This window comes from Pleurodeles waltl, chromosome 10 (genome assembly GCF_031143425.1).
Source record: "Pleurodeles waltl isolate 20211129_DDA chromosome 10, aPleWal1.hap1.20221129, whole genome shotgun sequence".
Classification (NCBI taxonomy): Eukaryota; Metazoa; Chordata; class Amphibia; order Caudata; family Salamandridae; genus Pleurodeles; species Pleurodeles waltl.
The window spans coordinates 629,525,686-629,544,001 of NC_090449.1; the positions used below are offsets into that span (position 1 = coordinate 629,525,686).

The window sequence follows — 18,316 nt, forward strand, 5'->3', positions numbered from 1 at the left end:
TGCAGGAGAGAGGACACAACAAGACTGCATCTTGGGAGTTTTTTTTGCCTCATTCCTACAGACTGGCTCTGATACTACACAGGAGTCCAAGGTGATGGGGAAGCACTCGGGCCTGTGACAGCAACTGTGAGAGGTGGGGCCTCTTCAAACAGGAAGCAGTGCTATTCAAGCACTGTTTTAGACAGCGCTTCCGGAAGTGGCATCTGCGTGGTCGCAGTAGCTGTGAGCCATGACACCAGTGAATTCTGAAAGGAGGAAGTGATGGGGTTTGCTCCACTTTTGTGGCCTTAGATACGCTGCTCCTCTCACTGTGGCACCCCTGTGTTAGCTTATTTACACCACAGGGTTAGGAAAATGGTTGCCTCTACTAACTGAACTCTATTTGAAGAGGCCCAATTTACATCCAAAGGCTAGATGTCTTTGCTATCGAGTTTGAAGCCATGAAGGGCTTGGGTCTGGAGTCTTGACTCTTTTTCCACAATTTGAGACACCTTTCGCCATCTTCTTGCCTAAAACTAACCTATGTGCTTGGTTGGTGACTCTCTGGAGGTTAGCAAGAGCATGTGCTATCGCCTAGTGTTAAGCTCTACTCAAGTCAGTTAGCTAATGTACCCACTGCAGAGTTTTTGACAAAACGAGAATGTCACAGATTACAATCCTGACATAGCTTTTTCATATCTTCATCCCTGCAAGGTCGATGAGAATGAATTTTAATGATTTTGTGAAGAATGGCACCTGCTTTGCAACGCTATGAAATGGCAGAACCTGTATTACCAAGCGCTATAAAATATATATATATATATATATATATATATATGTGTGTGTGTGTGTGTGTGTGTGTGTATATAAATTCAATCCCAGATTGCCCCAACACGCACCATACAAAGAACCCTAGGGGAGAGGAAGTGGCCTAAGGGCAGAGCTGCCGAGCTTGGGAACACGATTCAAGCCCCGGTGCCTGCTCAACATCTTGTGATTCTGGGCAAATCACTTAATCTCCCCATCATACCAAAAATAAGTGTGTTCTTCTGTAATGTAACCACTGCTCATGTAAAGCGCTGTAATACCTTTTTATCAAGTTCACGCTATATAAAACTGCAAAATAAATAAAAGGCTCCAATACCTTTGGGTCTAGTTCGCACTACATAAAATTGCAAAAAAAACGGCAGACATCGAAAAGAAGCAAGAAGATCCCCAAAAACAAGGAAGAGTAAAACAACATACAACCACACGGCAAGGCAAAAGAGAAAAATAGTGCACTACACTAAGTTAAAGGCCAATCGTGCAATAATCCATGTAACAGAGTCAGTCTCCAAGGTGGTAACAAACAAACCAGCCTTTAGGCGGGACAAACCTAAAGCACTTACCAACAACAAAGGATTTTAGAAAGGCAGGCCTAAAAACCAATGAATGTGATGGGTGCTAGATGGGCATGGTTAAAGCCCACAGAACAGATCGTGCACTGCTATGCTTGACCTAAAAACAGCCAGCCATGAAAACAAAACGACAAATGGAAAACAGTACAAGAACTCAGTTGTGGGATATCATTTATACAGGAAAACAAAAAATCACTTCTTCAAGATAAAGTGAGGAATTTGCAAAACAACGTTTGGTCATAGGATTTGTTTAGACCAGTGAGAAAGAAAAGCATTCATGAATCTACTAAAGTAACTACGAGAAAATAAAAAGATAATGTTTGTGGTGTTGACACCACACCCGATCCTACAAAAAGAAGTCATAAGAATAAACCACATGAAGACATTTCCATGAGGACAGGAACGCGAAATGCATACCAACTGTAAGTACAGACGTCCTTCTGAAATGGATGCCAACGATGTGGCAAATGGTGCTGCTATTAGAGTAGAACTTAAGTCTTTTCTGCATTTTGCCACTTTCATTCTTAAGAAAGCAATACTACTTTAGTTTGAGCATTTCACTGAAATCAGAACACGTGGAAATCATACCAGCTAGTGTACCTGCTTCCACGGTTTTCTGCACAGTGTTTTCAGTTTCTGCTGCTTCCTGCCCATCCATGCTATCGTCATCCTCCAGGGTAGTTTTCCCTCTGCTCCGAGGCCTACAAAATAAGATGTACTTTGTCAAGTGGCATGTGATCACTGCAACAAATTGCATTTAACTTATTGCTTTACACACTACCTAAACAAAATGTCAAGGATAATTTAAAAATGCAGGTTCAAAATACACAAATGTCCCTACAGAGAATGATTACAAAAAAGTCATAATGACTCACCCTCTGAGAATTATCAACTATGCAAAACAATAAAACACTGCAGTTTGCAAACTGGGCAAATATATTAAAATACTTACAAATGATTTTAAATGATTAAATATTGAACATAGACTGACAAGATTACCAAAGGGGAAAGAAGCAGTGACTTTTCTTCCCACTATGCGTCCCTTGTGGATCAAAAATGCATCATTTGTAACGAGAAATAAAGTCAAACAGAAAAGGTTTGTCAGAGATTCAGTTCCAGAATTTACGTTTAAATTTAAGGCTTAGAAAAGCTTACAAAATTCCCCTATAACTTAACTGAAAGTAAAATTATAATACTTTACAGGGAATGTGCAAGTTCACAGTAACATTACAATGGCTAAAGAAGCTCTGTGGTGTGTAAATATTAAACACATAAAATAAACAGTTTAGGTGTACCTACAATATATGTGGGATAAGTTATCCCAAGTCGTACATTACAGGGTGATTGAAAGTCACCAATGAGTTCCATGAACATACTGAGGAACCAGAACAAAGGCTGAGTTCCTTTATAAGGTCCTGGAACTCAAAGGTGACTTGCAATATCCTTTTAATTTACTGCAGAGGACATTTTACTCCTTATACTAAATGGTCACACCCTTCCACCAAAACTGTTTAAATTCTTGACATCTCTTTCATGCTCCTTTAGGACATCACGAGTAAAAGCAGATCCTGTACTATGAAATTTAACACACTAAATGGTTTTGACAAGATATTAGGATCAGTTTCATTTAAACGGATTAAAACAAGCCTTGGCAAAACCAATAGATTGCGCCTGTACAAGATCTATTGGCTTTGTTCATATTTGTTTGTTGTATACTATGGCTTGGCCCATCGTGGTATGGCATGGTATGGCATGGCATGGCATGGCCCAACATGGTATGGTATGGCATGGCCCATCATGGTATGGTATGGTATGGCATGGCCCATCATGGCATGGCATGGTCTGACCCATCATGGTATGGTATGGAATGGCCCGGTCAATCATGGTATGGTATGGTATGACCCATCATGGTATGGTATGGTATGGAATGGAATAGAATGGCCTGGCCCAGCTTGGTATACTATGGAATGGAATGGCCCGGTATGGTATATGGCATGGTAGGACATGGTGGCCCATCACGGCATGATATTGTATGCCATGGCATGCCCCATCATGGTATGGTATGGTCCGGCCCAGCCCATCATGGAATGGCATGGCTTGTATGGTACGACTTGTCATTGTATTCCATGGTTTGGCTTGCTATTGTGTTGCATTGTATGATTTGTTATTGTATAGTGTAGTATGGTATGGTCTGTCATTGTTTAGTACAGTATGGTTTGGTGTGGTATGACTTGTCATTGTATAGTACGGGATTGGGTGTAAGGTATGATATGGCCTGTCATATGGTATGGCTGTCACTGAAGGATCTAAAAGCAATGCTGTAGTAAAGATTGCATCTGGAAAACGAACCAAGTGTATTTGCACGTTGAAAAAAAAAAAAGGAAATGCGTTTAAACATTAAACAAGTCCACGGCTATAGTTTTAATGCAAAGAAGAGGCCCGGCAGAGAGAAAGTGCAGCTGCATGAACTGCTTTAATATGAATGTAAAATTGCATGTTTAAAAGAAACTAAATGCTTTTAAATGTTAATTAAGTCTGTGGCTACAGTGTCGCCCTGCAGGATATAAAACAAATGCTGCAGTAAACATTACATTTGTAAAATTTAAAAAAGTGCTTCTAAATATTAAAGAAGTCAATCGCTGCAGGATTGCACCAGACCTTTTAAACATTAACTAAGACGATGGCTATAGTGTCAATGTGCCTAATTCCGAGCACGAGCTGCAGACGAACAGGAATAAAGACATTAATGAGTACTTGGCCAATGCCCCTCCAAAGAGACAAGCTTGAAGTGAGAAAGTGAAAAAGGCACTTGCTGACCAATGAAAAGCAAGGATATAGGAGTGACAATTAAGCAAACCAATGCTAAGTAGTAAGCGGGTTCTAAGCCCCTTCTAAGTTTACAAAAGATCAAGCTATCTCAGAGGAGACCTTGTGTTGAAACATGGAAAGATTCTATGTCTCCTATAATCTCCTCTTGTGAGGGGAAAAAAAATAAGCATCTTGCCATAAATATCTCATTTATATTAAATGGATTTTATTTTAGAAAAACATATCAGATGAAAGAAAAGTAAGCTTCCCATTTTCTTGATTGAACAGCCACACCAATTATGCTTTGAGGTCTGCCTTAAACCCTAACTCCTGGTTCTGGCTCATAGCGTTGTGAACTCTGAAGTCAACTGTAATAAAATCAGAGCCATTTCTTTATTATAGGCGGCTAAATTCATAAGAAGTCATCTGCAAAAAGGAATCTAGATGTAGGCTTTTATACAGGGATTTGAGGATCCCAATGTATTATAGCTAGATATTATCTTACAAAATTCATGCACAACACAATTGCAGCAAGTTATGTTGTTATAACCACATATATGTACTTCATTCATACAACTTGAACACTTGTTATCTTTATGTACATACACCTCAAATGCTTCATACATAGCCACAGGCAAGTACAACATCCTTCCATCCAAGCGCTCCCCTTAAGTTGTAGAGTGCTACCTATAATACATACAGAATGAGAGTGTACACATATACAGACGTGGGTCCGATGCTCGCTATGCCACCGTATTCAATCTAGCCTGGCTGATGAGGGGGGTGATACCCCCAAAATTGTCCCAGGATGCTTGTTTTCCAGTCCAGGGAGGACCTGGCCTGGCAGTCTGAACTGGACTGTTCCCATGTGGAGCAGGGTGAAGGCTGATTTGCATATGGCTGGGTCTAAACTGGAAAGGTAGTGGCAAACAAACAATGAATTTGGGCCCAGATCTGTGACTGGGAGGTGAATGTTTGACATTGTTCAGCATTCAGGCTATCATCTTATTTTTGCTAGTCGGAAAAGAAGCACATGATCTGGCCTTCGCATCATGGGGCGAGGTTAAAACTCTTCCAGGAGCAATCTGAACAGGGATGAAGACTTACCTGGAACACACAAATGGTGCCATTCTCTTTGCATTAGTGCCAAAAACTCCCTCAAAAGAGAACGGCAGCCACTCTCATCGGAAACTGAAAAAAAGGAGGGCATACAAAAGGAGAAAAATAGAGAATAACCAGCATACAATAAAAGACAATATAAAGAATTCTGAATAAAGAGACCAGCTGAAGGAACAGTGGCCAATATACTACAGTAAAACAACCCCATGGCGGGAGTAACACACTTATGAAGATGGGGAGACCTACAACAGCAAAAGGTACCTTGACAGGTGAAGATCCCTTGTTAGAAAGGAGGTATAAAGCCAACATCAGGGATCTGATAAAGTACCAAAAAAAAGTCCATTAGGTCCCCATTACGGCAAGTTTGATGCAATATTGCAAGAGATCCTAAACAAGAGAAATACATTAGAAACATAAAAGACTCAGTGGCTCTGGACGTGGGGATGCTGAAAGTGGATCACAGGAAAACTAGCGGAATGTTTTCTTGAAACAGAGTCCACCCTATCAATGATCTACTCCGTCATTTATAGATATGCAGAAACAGCTAGCTGACCTAAACCAATTTGTCAATTAACTACAGCACAGAGCAGAAGATGCAGTGGCACAATAACATACATGTGTGATTCCCTGAAAAGAAGAAAAAAAAAAAAGAAAAACAAAGGTGCCCGAGAATAACAATGTTCCTGGAGGACTGGTCAGAAAAGGAAATAACAGCAGGAGGAATATCAATCTACTTCACAGCGAGAAGTGTGCATCTAGTCCCCGCCAGACTACTGTCCCAGAGGTTCAGCCAATAATTGCATGTTTGCTCCTTCTTTGAGATGGAGACTACATTATACAAGTAGCCAGATGAAATGGATCATGTAATACTGATGGCAAAAAAGCTCATATTTCAGATTACACAGCAAAGAAACTCCTTGATAGAACTAAAACTAAGAAGCAACTGCGCCAAATGGGCTTAAAATATTCTAGCAAAATGTAAGTAATGGTGGAGTAATACAACAGACCTACTGATGACTTCCCAGCAGGGTCTGGAAGTGGATGGAAGATACCGGACTAAAACAAGCACCAAGAAAGGAACCGGCAAGGAAGAAACATACCCACAGCCTCAGACAACAAAGTAGAAATTGACACAGAGGGCTCACTAAGGAAAAAGCAGCAGGGCAAAAAGGCCCTTCAAGTGGAAATTGGTCCTACAACACTGGAACCCACAAGAAGGCACAACGAACATTATAAGACAATTCTGAGGCTATAGATATTGACCCTAAAAAAGACGGAACGGATACACAACAGATAAGGTTGGGCCCTGGAGGATGGGGTCCCCAGGGCCAAAATCAGCCCAGAAAGGAGGTCGTGTGGCCACCCTGCCCCATTAAATTAAGGCTAGGCACCAGGATATGGGGTCCCTGCATCTGAGATTTCCCCCCCTCCCCCCCCCCCCCTCCACGCACTCCCATGCCTCCATTTAGTAGAGGTGAGCCCCAGGGGATTGGGTGCCTCAGGATGAAATCGACCTGGGAGGGGGACGCACAGCCCTCTTTGCCCACTGAATAGAGGTGGCCTCGGGGGATGGGGTTCCTAGGGCCACAAATGGCTGGTCTCTAGAGACCATGGGTCTCCCTTTAAATTGCTACGAGTATTCAAATGACAAAATCACCTGGAAATAGTGCCCGCTTGCCTCCACTCATTCCACCTTAGTAGTCTGCATGTCTTCCCCCCTTTGGCAAGGATAACAGATAGCTCCCCAAAGGGCCCCTCAGTGTGTTTCCCACCAATTTTGATGGTGTGTTCTTAATGCTTGAGAACTATGAGGAATTTCCCAATTATATTTAAAGCAGATAATTGAGGGATCAATCGTGCAGCAGTGGAGGAGCGATATTACTAACGTTATTACCATGGTGTCAAGAAGACTGCAGCTATGGTCTCCGTTACTGTCTGATGTACTGAACTGATCACTGTTGGTAATGTTGCATAGGGTGGCCACTAACATACTCTTGCCTTATGTGGCCATGATTGCAACACTAATACTAGTAGCAGGGAATGATTTTCATTGAACTTGCATAGTTCTTTATAATGAAAAACGTTTGGAGACCCCTGGTATAACAGCTGGCAATCACTTGGAGTAGCATTCCAAACCATTGTTTTTTGCCCCATGTCACCCCACACTATACTCGGCTATACAGACATGAGCATTGGTTCTGCTCCAATATGAACAGTCCAGCCTGAACTGCCAAACAAAGTCCTTTCTTAACAGGATCAAAAGAAACTCTAAACAGTTTTTTGCCTATTTGGTCCTCTCTAGTGGGGTGTAGCTTGAGTTCAGTGCCAGAGCGAGCACACGATCTACATTTGCGCATCTACTTAGGGTGTCACATCAAACACACAGAAGTGAGGGGAGAAACGCTTACAAATAGTCCAACTTCTGGCTGTCGCTCCGGGTAGCATTACAACTCATTGTTTTTATAACCACTATGCTACCTCAGATTAGACATAGCCATTTGCAAATATGTCATGGACCTGCTCCAATAGAAACAGTCCAGCCTGAATTTCAAAGCCACATCATCTCTTAAATGGAACACAAGCAACCCAAGACGCGTTTCGACCTATTTGGGAGTGGACATGACAGTAGATTTAAAGAGAAAGAAGATCTATTTAGGGTCCGAGGAGGGGTAGCATTAAGGAGCAGTATGATTATTTAGTGTTCACAGGTGTGTAGATTTAATGAATTATTAGAGTTCAGGGAAGGGCAGTATTAAGCGGAAGCAAGTGGTTTTTATGGTTCAGGAAAGAGTAGAATTAAGGCATAGTAAGGAGGTTTAAAGTTTACTGAAGGGCAGTAATGGGGGCAGTTGGGAGTTTTTATGGTTTAAGAGAGGCTAGAATCATTGACTAAGAAGAAATATGTAGGGTTCAGAAAAGGGTAGTATTAAGGGGTATTAATAGGGGGTTCATGAAAGGGCAGCATTAAGGAATGTGAAAGGTTCAAGGAAAGGTAGCTTAAGGTGTAGCTAGTGCCTTGAAGTTTCAAGGATGGGCAGTGTTCTAGAGTAGTAAGTTTGTACAGTTCAGATAATGGTAGTGGTAAGGGCCTTTTAGGGTTCAGTGATGCGCATCATTAAAAGGTTGTAGGTTTTTCCTACTTTAGATATGGGTAACGTTAAGGGATACTAAGGGTCTTTAAGATCTGGGATGGACAGTATTAAGGGGCATTATGGGTTTTCAGGGTTCAGGGAAGGGTAGCATTAAGGGGTAGTAAAAGGTAGTATTCAGGGGCAAAAAGTGTTAAGGGGTTGAAGGTTTCATGGAAGATTATCATTAAGGGGTAGTAAGGGTCTTTAGAATTCAGGGATGGGTGGCATTAAGGGGCGGTAAAGAGTGCTCAGGGAAGGCTAGCAGTAGGTTTTTAGGGTACAGAGATGTTAGTTGTAAGGCAGAGTAACATTTTCAGAATTCAGGGATGGGTAGCATTGAGACGTATTAAGTTTTTAATGCTTCATGGATAAGTAGCATTAAGTGATTTTTAACGTTATTAGGGTACAGGGATGAGTATTAAGGTTTTTCTTATGGCTCACGAAAGATAGCGTTAAGAGGTAGTAAGTAGAGCACAGCACACCCTACTGTTCTCAACTTCCATGACCATGATGCTTCTCTTCTCTATCGGGAGAAACACTCTGAACTTTGATGGCAATGGTATCACTGTTTCCAGACTTACTGCAGCAGTACAGGAGGAGCTTCATTCTCTGTCAGGCTGCTACACCCTGCCCGTCTTTGGATCTCTGTGCATGGAAATGATAATTTCTTTGCCAACCCTCAGCAAATAATGGACTTACTGTGTAAACATCCTGCCGCAACCCTGGATTGGCACAATTGGATGTTTAAACCCACGCTGCCTCACCATCCGCTGCACTGGACTAGCGTTTGCATCCACTACATGGGGCACACCTCAACAACCTTGCAGCTCCGATATGGTTTGACACTGTCATTTTGTAGACTTTTACTGCCCCCTCAGCTTCTTGCTCGGACCACTACTTGGCACATTCTCTCTGCTTGATGAGACCTTATTCTGTTCCCAGACATGCTTGGCATGATGAGGAGGATCCCAGCTTTCTCCCTGGCTGCACTCTGCAGGTTACCCCCTCTACATTGGGGTTTTCTCTTTATTTACCTAAACTGCTGGATGTGTTGCTCTCCATTCATATGTTGCCTGCTATATGGGTGGGTTGGACTTGTATTTCTGACGGGATTGGGCCATCAACGCATGTGTGTGCGGGAGGTTATGTTTCTCTTGAGTGTTAATTGTTGTGACATATTTGTATCCTCTGTAGTGAGTCAGTACTCAAGCTCCACTTAATCAACTCTATTCCTATAGCAAACACACTATATTTCCTCTTACCTAATCCACCATGACTACTAGAATATATTAGGGCGCTACCCTTCCCCATAAGACAAATAATTGTATCACCTTGAACGTGCAAGGTTTAAGTGACCTGCTTACGAACAGACATATCCTATCTAGACATAGTATACACATAGCCCTGTTGCAGGAGACCCACCTGGCCACTTCTAACTCTTACTCATTTGCTGCAACATGGGCATCCAACTGGGAATTTTCCTCCTACTCCTCTTATGCAAGAGGCACTGTCATACTAGTTCGCAAGGGGGTGTTGTACATGCCATAGGGATCCACGAGTGATGATCAGGGCAGGTAACTTAGGGCAAATTTCTTTCACATAATATTACTATTGTTAACTGCTATGAGCCAAATACTGATGACCGAGCTATTTTTTGAATGTCTGTGGGGTCAAATTACTTCTACAGGACCCTCTGTTACTCTGGGGGTGCAACTTTAATTATGTCCTTGCTGAGAGTGTAAATCGTTCACATGTACCACCAAGCTACCACAGTAGTGCCTCACATCACCTTCACAACATTGATACCCTGAGTTACTGGACATATGGAGAGTTTGAAACCCACTTGCCAGAAAACATACCTTTTATTCAGGGAGGGAAGAGTGCCGGTCCCGATTGGACTACAGGATAGTTTCTAGAGGATTGGGGTCCTGCGTGCGGGAGATTAAACATCCTGCGCATACATTTTCTGGCCTTTCCTCCACACTACTAAAACTGGCTATTACTTCACAAGTACCGCTAGGTGCTAACTGGTACCATTCCCCGGTCACGCTTCTAGACCACCAATTAAAGGAGGAGCTTGAACAAGAAAATTGAATTCTTTAAACAAAAGGAAGGAACAGTACTGCTGGCTGGCACAGTCTGGCAGGCCTTGAAGGTCACTATAAGAGGGCTGCACTTCGAAAAAAGTTGAGGGTGTTGCACTCTTTAAGGGATCATCCATACAGGTTGAAAAAAAGTTCTTATGAATTTAGAACCTCAGCAAATCATAGAGGCAAACACTCTGTTAGACCAACAATTTAAGCTCATGCTGTCTTAGGATCATGATATGGCCACCAGGGAATGTCACTTCTGTGGTAAATATGCAACTGTACAGGGCTATGGGGAGGGCTGTGCCTGGATAAAACCCTGGATACTATGGTCTAGCGCTCTTGGGCCGCTTATGATGTACTAGGTAATTGAGGGAACTGGATCAGCTGTACATCGACACCTAGTATCCTTAAGACATTTTCATCCTTTTATAGCTCACTTTTCACCTTTCGTGAGGGGCCCCTATTGAGGTGGGTTTGTACTTGGAGGATGTAGTGTTGGGATAGCTTAGTGACACGCAACTCACTTTCCTTGAGCAGGACTTTACCACTGAGGAGGTTTGGGAGGCGACAGCAGTTGTAGGCTAGTAGGACACTGGGGTCTGACGGGCTACCTGCTGACCTTTATAGGACCTATACAAATCTTCTGCCTCTGGTAATGTTCACAGTTTTTAACAAAGTGCAGGGGAAGGGGCCAGCACCCCCAATCCATGAGTGAAGCATTAATGATCACACTGCTCAAACCTTGTAAGCCCTCAGAATGCTGTCAGTCTTATCAAACACTCTTGTTGATTTATTGTTATGTTAAAATTCTAGCTATGTTACTTGCTAACTGACTGACCCTCCGTATGACCTTTCTGGTCAGCCCTGACCAGTCAGGTTTCATTCTCGGACGTACTATCTCCTATAACTTACAGTACTGCAAGATATCAATCTTGATTTGACAGCAGCGGTGGTCTTTTTAGACGCTAATAAGGCCTTTGACTGCTTTGTATGGGATTATCTGCAAGCCGTACTTCATTGGATTTCCCCAAACCTTCTTGTCCTGGATTGCGAACCTCTATTCTATTATAGTTGCCAGGGTGCACATTAATGGTGCAATGCTCCACTTTTGTGATTACATGAAGTACAAAGCAGGGCTGCCTGTTAACGCTTTTACTTTTTGTCTTGGCGGTTTGGCATATGGTTGCCAAGTTGAGGAAGCACTATTGGGACAATGCACTGCGCTACCCCAGTCAGCACATTTTAATTTCCTAATACGCAGATGACAACCTTATTTCTTCTGGATCTGCACATTGAGGCAATGCATCCGGATTGGTGGGCTGTCACGAATTCAGTATAACTGGGACTGGCGCCAGGCAGAATTTAAGTTTCTGGGTACAGTGATCTCCCGTGACAGGAAGGAAGTATTACACTAGTTATGGTACTGCCCTTTCCACACTCACTGGTCAAATTACCCAATGGATTTCTCTCTCATTGTCGCTCGGAGGTTGCACTGCCTTAATGAAAATGGTGCTGGGTCTAGGATGTTGTACCCTTTTTTTTAATTTTTATTATTAACATACACATCCCACTCACTCCATCCTTTTTCCATACACTAAAAATACAGCTGATTCATTTAGCATGGGTGAGGAGGTAGCCAAGTATACAATGGGACCCTTTTCGGAAGGTGGCTTTGAAGCCCCAGACATGAAGCTTTATTATCTGGGTGGTCAGGCTCACCATATTGTTCACTGGTATCGCCCCACCCCATCTCTCCCCCATTTGTTGTTGAGCAAGGATATATCGCACCGGTTCCTCCTTCCCACTCCTTGGCACTTCTTCAGATACTCCCTCAGTTGACTTATCTACAGTGGAATGCATGTCGGGCATCTGGCAGAAACGCTGCCACACAGTGTGTAAGAAGGTTCTATATTCTCTTTTGCTCCCCCTGGCTTATCCCTTGCTTCGGGTCACCCATGAATCCCTCTGTACGCTTGAACTAAAAAGGCGAGGTTTCACTTGATGGGGAGATCTATATCAAGATGGTCTCTTCAATACATAAGACGACTATATAGGAAACAAGCTGGTCTCTTTCCTGGATATATTCACATACATTTGTCTGAAATGCAATGCTCAAGCAGCTGTGGCTGACTTCTCAACAGAACCCCCTACACTCTCTACCTTCATACCATGCTCCAAGCCACTAATACTAGGCACCTGGTTTCCTCACTGTATCGTATAGCACAAGCAGAATCTCCAGATTGCCGAGACAGGCCTGATACCAGTGGGATATAGAACTTGGTATGACACTCACTGATGACTAGTGGTATTATTGCAGTGAGCAGAGCAGAGGATATCTAGTAGAAGACTCAGAATGATTCATTACAAGTTCCTTTATGTGGCATACTACGCCCCTGCCAAACTGTATAAATTTGGACTTACTGTGGATGAGGACTACGCCAGATGCAGGGTTTTCAGAGAAAATATCCTTAATGTGGCTTGGTCTTGTGGACCGGTAGAAGCCTACTGGAAGGAGGTGCAGGCCACTTTCTCAGTCATGAGGATGAACTGTTGCTGACTACCATTATGGCTCTTCTTGGAGATGTCAAAGACTTGGGTGCTGAGTATGGGAGATATGTGGCTCTGGCTCTACTACTCACTAAAAGATGAGTCATTTGTTGGTGGGGGCGAGGGCAGGAGCCTGAATTTAAGAATTTGATTATGGACCTAATATATTGTAATGACCTTGTATGCCAAACTTGTGCCTCCTACTTCACCAACTTGCGATATAGGGCCACCTCCACGCAGCTATCGCCTCACACAAGCATCTTCCTTTTCTCAGCAGGGCACTCTTTAGCAAAAAGCTCAATACTACACATGTATCTCTATTCAGTTTCATGGTCCTATTTTGGTTGCTCCCCTGGATCTTCTTTACACCCTCGGGATGGTGCTATTTTTTTTTTCTAGCTCTAGTTGCTGTACATATGGGTTTGGTGCAGTATACACTTTCAAGTGCGGGCTGAGAGGGGAGGGGAGGCACTGGTGGGCAGGTGACTGGATGTATTTATCACTTTATGAATTTAGGTCACAACTCTTGTTTTGGATCTTTACTCAATGAAACTCAATAAATAAATTACAAAATAGTAAATACTATTTTTTAAGTAAATTAAATATGTTAGTAATGTAATCTTTAGACAAATACATTAAAATAAATAATTAAGATAACTAGGATTAGGAAAGTAAAAATACTGTTCTCTCAAGAAGTGCCACGTTAAGGTATCTTTGAAGCTGATGACGGAAAGAAGGAAGACTGGGGCTGCAATACAGCAATATATTCTGCCTGACTGCTGTTCTTTAGCAGAAACACGGATGGGAGGAAGGCAAACACCCTAAATATCTAAATATATAGGAGACACACAGCATTGTAGTGCTATGTGTATGGCCTAAAAGTGAAACAGTAGTTACTCTTGGGGAAAAAAAAAAAAAGCTCTGGGGCGTACAATTCATAAACAAATCATTACAGCCCTTGGAAGGTAAGCATTTATTTTTTTCTGAGGAAGCAGACAAATTCTCTCAATCAAATTATGTACTCCTGGCTACCAACATGTGGGAGGAGCTAGAGCCCCTACTCCCGAAAACACTTTTTTTTTTTTTTATTTATTTTTTTTAAGAACGGTCTGTTGCATTGTTAAACCAGACGTAAAACGGTGTAGATGGTAACATAACACATAGGACACTATCTGAATAGCTCTGCAGCGATAAAAGGTTAACAAGTCCAACAACGCATTACACCTCCAGAGAATAGATCACACAAAGAAGGCGAAGGCCAAACCTCAGTAGACTAAACACGCAACTAAAACATGTGGAACCTCTGCAGTACAGAAATTAGGCAACAGAACATGTGAAGGGGGGGGGGGGGGCAACACAAACATTTATCTAATGGACACATTCACCTCAACACAATCAGATAAAGCCAATAGCACAGGCATGAGCAATCAAGCAACACTAGTGGACTACAGTGAGCAAAGAAGGAAAACAAAAATTCATGTAGTTTCAGTGTAAAGACACGAAATGTCAACATAATTGTCACCAAGAACAAGTAAAGATTCTAAGGCAGGGGTCTCTGCAACCTTTCCCACAGTGACAGCTACTAATGCTCAATGAAAATCATTGAGAGCTATTAACATTAGTGTTGTAATAATTATCACATTAGACAAGATTACATTAGTGGCCTCCACATTCAAGACAAATGTCAGTGGTCACTTCAGTGCAGGGTTGCTAGCAATGATAACATCAGTGCATCAGGCAGGGGTTGCCAGAAGAAATGTAAAAAAGGTGTTGTTAATTTGGGATGTTTTTACATAGCTGCAATCCGTGGCACAACAGTAATAATATCAGTAATATATTTAACCCAGTGCCACATGATTTATCACTTAAATATCAGCTTCAAGATTATTTTGGAAATTCTGCCTTTTTTCCCTCCAAACATGCCCATAAGGTCTGACAAATACACATATTTTCGTCTCACATGCACATATTTCAATTCTGATAAATATACATATTTTTCCAGCCAAGCACAAGCTTCAAATTTAGTAAAGTGGACTGCACACAGGAGAGCTACTTACAGGTTAACTGGAGAGCTATCAGTAACTCACAAGTTATCTGTCGGAGAAGCAGTTTGTTATGTCGGTCACTGCTAAAAAATAGATTTTTTTTTTTTTTATTATTATTTTAAAGTTATGGCTCCACAGGTTATTGGAAATGCCCCTATATAGAAAAACGGGTGGGTGTTAAAAACTGTATGGAAAATTATACATAGCAAACTGATTAGCAGTTAGTGAGCTCAATGATTTCTAAATGAGAATCTGTGGGGTATGCCTTAAAAGGATTTTTTTTTAATTACATTTTTAAAAAAAAAGCTACATTGTGCAAGTATGCCTAAAGGGTTTCAAATATAATCTATCAATCAACCCCACTTTTGCTACTTTTGAGGGGCCCGGAGACGTTCCCCCGTTCTTGTTGACTTTGGAAAGATGAATGGTCTTTTGGGGGGGGGGGGGGGGGGTTTAGATCGCTTCGGCAAGAACTTCTGGGTTACTGTGATGTAATGTTGGATGTCTTATCTTGGAATGTTGAAGGGTTGAACTCCCCCAATAAGAGGTCCCAGTTGAGGAAATATTTTGACGATCACTATTTTGATATTGTGGCAAGACAGGAAACGCATCTGAAGAGGGGGGAGGGACTCAGTCTGCATTACAAACTATACCCCCAGATTTTTACAGCTTCCGCACCAACGAAACACTGTGGGGTGGCCCTCCTGTTCCACAGGGTGATTCACTTTCAGGAGGCGTGATCCAAGCAGGATAAGGAGGGCAGATACTTAATGGTAAAGGGCAACCTGGGGGGGCAAACAATGTACAGTAGCTACTTTGTACGCACCTAACAATGGTCAGGTCCAATTTCTTCTGCATTTCTTGGGCGAGCTGGAGGGCTATGCACAGGGCGAGATAATTGTTTTGGGTGATTTCAATTTAGTTTGGGATTTAGTGATAGACACGACACACCCACAGCGCTCTCAGACAGGTGCTTTTACCATATCTGTGAAATCCGCCTTACACCGAATGGGGCCCTTTGAAGCCTGGCGTGCCCTCAAAGGCGCAGAGAGGGATTACATTTTTTCTCATTGATCCTACTCAAGGATAGATTATATCTTTCTGAGCAATCCGCTGCGACAGACTTGGAGATCTGTGGCCATCCAGGGGAATATTTCGGATCATGCCCCTGTGGAGGCTACTCTAGAATGGTCCCAAACCCACTCCTCCGTCAGGTGCTGGTACTTCCCTAATGCCTTGATTCGTGACTCCGCGTCTCGTACTGAGCTGTGGACAGCTATCAGAGAGTACGATAAACACAATGGGAAGAAACATTAAGGGAAAGAAAGCGCTCTCGACGTTCCCCTCTTTAGTAGTAAACACTGTAACCAATTTAAGGCACAGTGCTCTAGGCCTAGGAGGATCTTCCCCTTCCTCCAATAATGTATCAACAAAGACACAACAAATTCCTACAGCGACCAAGGCACTCGTGAGTTACAAATATAGAGTCAATAATTCATAAGTATTATATTAGCAAATCAATAGTCAGATTCAAATAAGACATGCAAGTGAACAGAATTTCAATGGAGTCCTTCGTAGGAAGAGTTCATCTTTAATGGAACACAAAACAGCAAACATGTGTTTCGTCATGGGAGGTAATACTCCCTGTGACTTCCTCAGGGCTGCAAAGGACTTCAAAGTACATAAAGGTAAAAAAATATACATATATAAGATATAGATAAATCAATACATACATTAAACATGACAAAAGATTGTGTACAAACGTAACACAAAGAAAAGGACCCCTGATTTGGTGAACATCATACTTGTTATAATCTAGTAAATTCAGGTTACAAGACTATATGTGTTAAGCTAATGCTAAAACAAACCCATCTTACCCCATCTAGTTTGGAGAAGAAAGGAGAGACCAAGGCATATCGCGTGAGGAGAAAAAAGAAACAAAAGACCACACAATCAAAGAGACCAGGCTACCATCCAATCCTAAGTGAAAGAGCAAAATACTACCTAGTGCACTCACTGAGTAAAAAGTGTTCCCATGCAAAACAATATATACAATGATCATTAAGTGAAAACCGCAGTGACCTAAAGTCAAACCAAACATACCTCAAATAGGTATAGCGCGAGAAAACTTAATCTCACCAGTTTCATAACCAGATGAACCCTCTGGTATATAAAGAATACTCTGTAAACACAATAATTGTTTGTCAATACCGGAGTAAAAAAGGAAAAGGAAAAGAAGAGAAGTAAAAAGTATTGCACCATGTGTAATCAGTCCAAACTTTTACACAGAACACCTACCGATAGATGGCTCTGTGTGCTATCAGAGAGTACTTCAAGCTTAATTGAAGGGGGCAACACTTTTAAACCGCCCCCCCTCCCTACTGTGTGGGATGCTTTTAAGGTGGTGATCAGGGGCACGTGCATCTCCTTGGTGACAGCGCTTCTTTAGGTTAAAGTCTGAGGACCAGCGCCTTTTGGAAAATTAACATAAAATTGCTGAACGGGCCCATAAGCTCTCCCCAACCTGGCAGGCCCAAAGGAGGGTGGTGGCCATTAAGAGTAAACTACAATCTATTTATACAAATTGGGCGGAAATGGCATTGTTGAGGCTTCAGAAAACTCACTATGACAAGGGAAATAAGATAGGCACCCCACTGGCGAGACAACAGCGAATTAAGCAGGCTAAGGACTATATAGGACAAATTACTGATGAACGTGAGGTCCAGCTTACGGAGGACGGGAAGGCGTTGGCATTCAGAAGGTTTTACGCCCGTCTTTATCAATCAGATCATCTGCCCAAGTTCAGGGAAGTTACTTGGATGGTTCCCAGCTTCCACAGGTCTCCAGGGAGACAAATGAAGTGCTGGAGGCACCGTTTACAGTGAAAGAGGTACAGGCGGCTATAGACGTACTCCCCCTGCACAAAGCCCCCAGGCCGACAGGTTTACTGCCCACTTTTAAAAGTCCTTTAGTGCGGAGTTGTCAGGACATTTCGCTGCATTGTTTAATCATGGGGGGGGGGGGTTCCCCCTCTATGGGGTAGGCTCTGGTCTAACTTATTTCCAAGGCGGGAAAGGAACCTCAGCTCGGTGCCTCTTATAGGCCTACTGCTCTACTTAACCTTGATGCCAAATTATACTCTAAAATTCTGGTGAGGAGATAAGAGGATGTTATGCCTGAGCTGATACACCCGGATCAGT

At 42.4% G+C, this 18,316-nt stretch overlaps 1 protein-coding gene across 11 annotated transcripts in view; it reads right to left on the reverse strand.

Moving 5' to 3' along the window:
* KMT2C (lysine methyltransferase 2C) overlaps positions 1 to 18,316 on the reverse strand; it is a 1,516,687-nt gene that overhangs the window by 1,357,942 nt on the left and 140,429 nt on the right. For 7 of the 11 annotated variants that reach the window (XM_069211119.1, XM_069211123.1, XM_069211116.1 and 4 more), the window contains exon 2: positions 1,965 to 2,077. In XM_069211119.1, coding sequence (XP_069067220.1) covers positions 1,965 to 2,077 — 113 coding nt within the window. The remainder of the gene's footprint in view (positions 1 to 1,964; positions 2,078 to 18,316) is intronic. The other 4 variants (XM_069211124.1, XM_069211114.1, XM_069211120.1 and 1 more) reach the window with 1 other exon arrangement.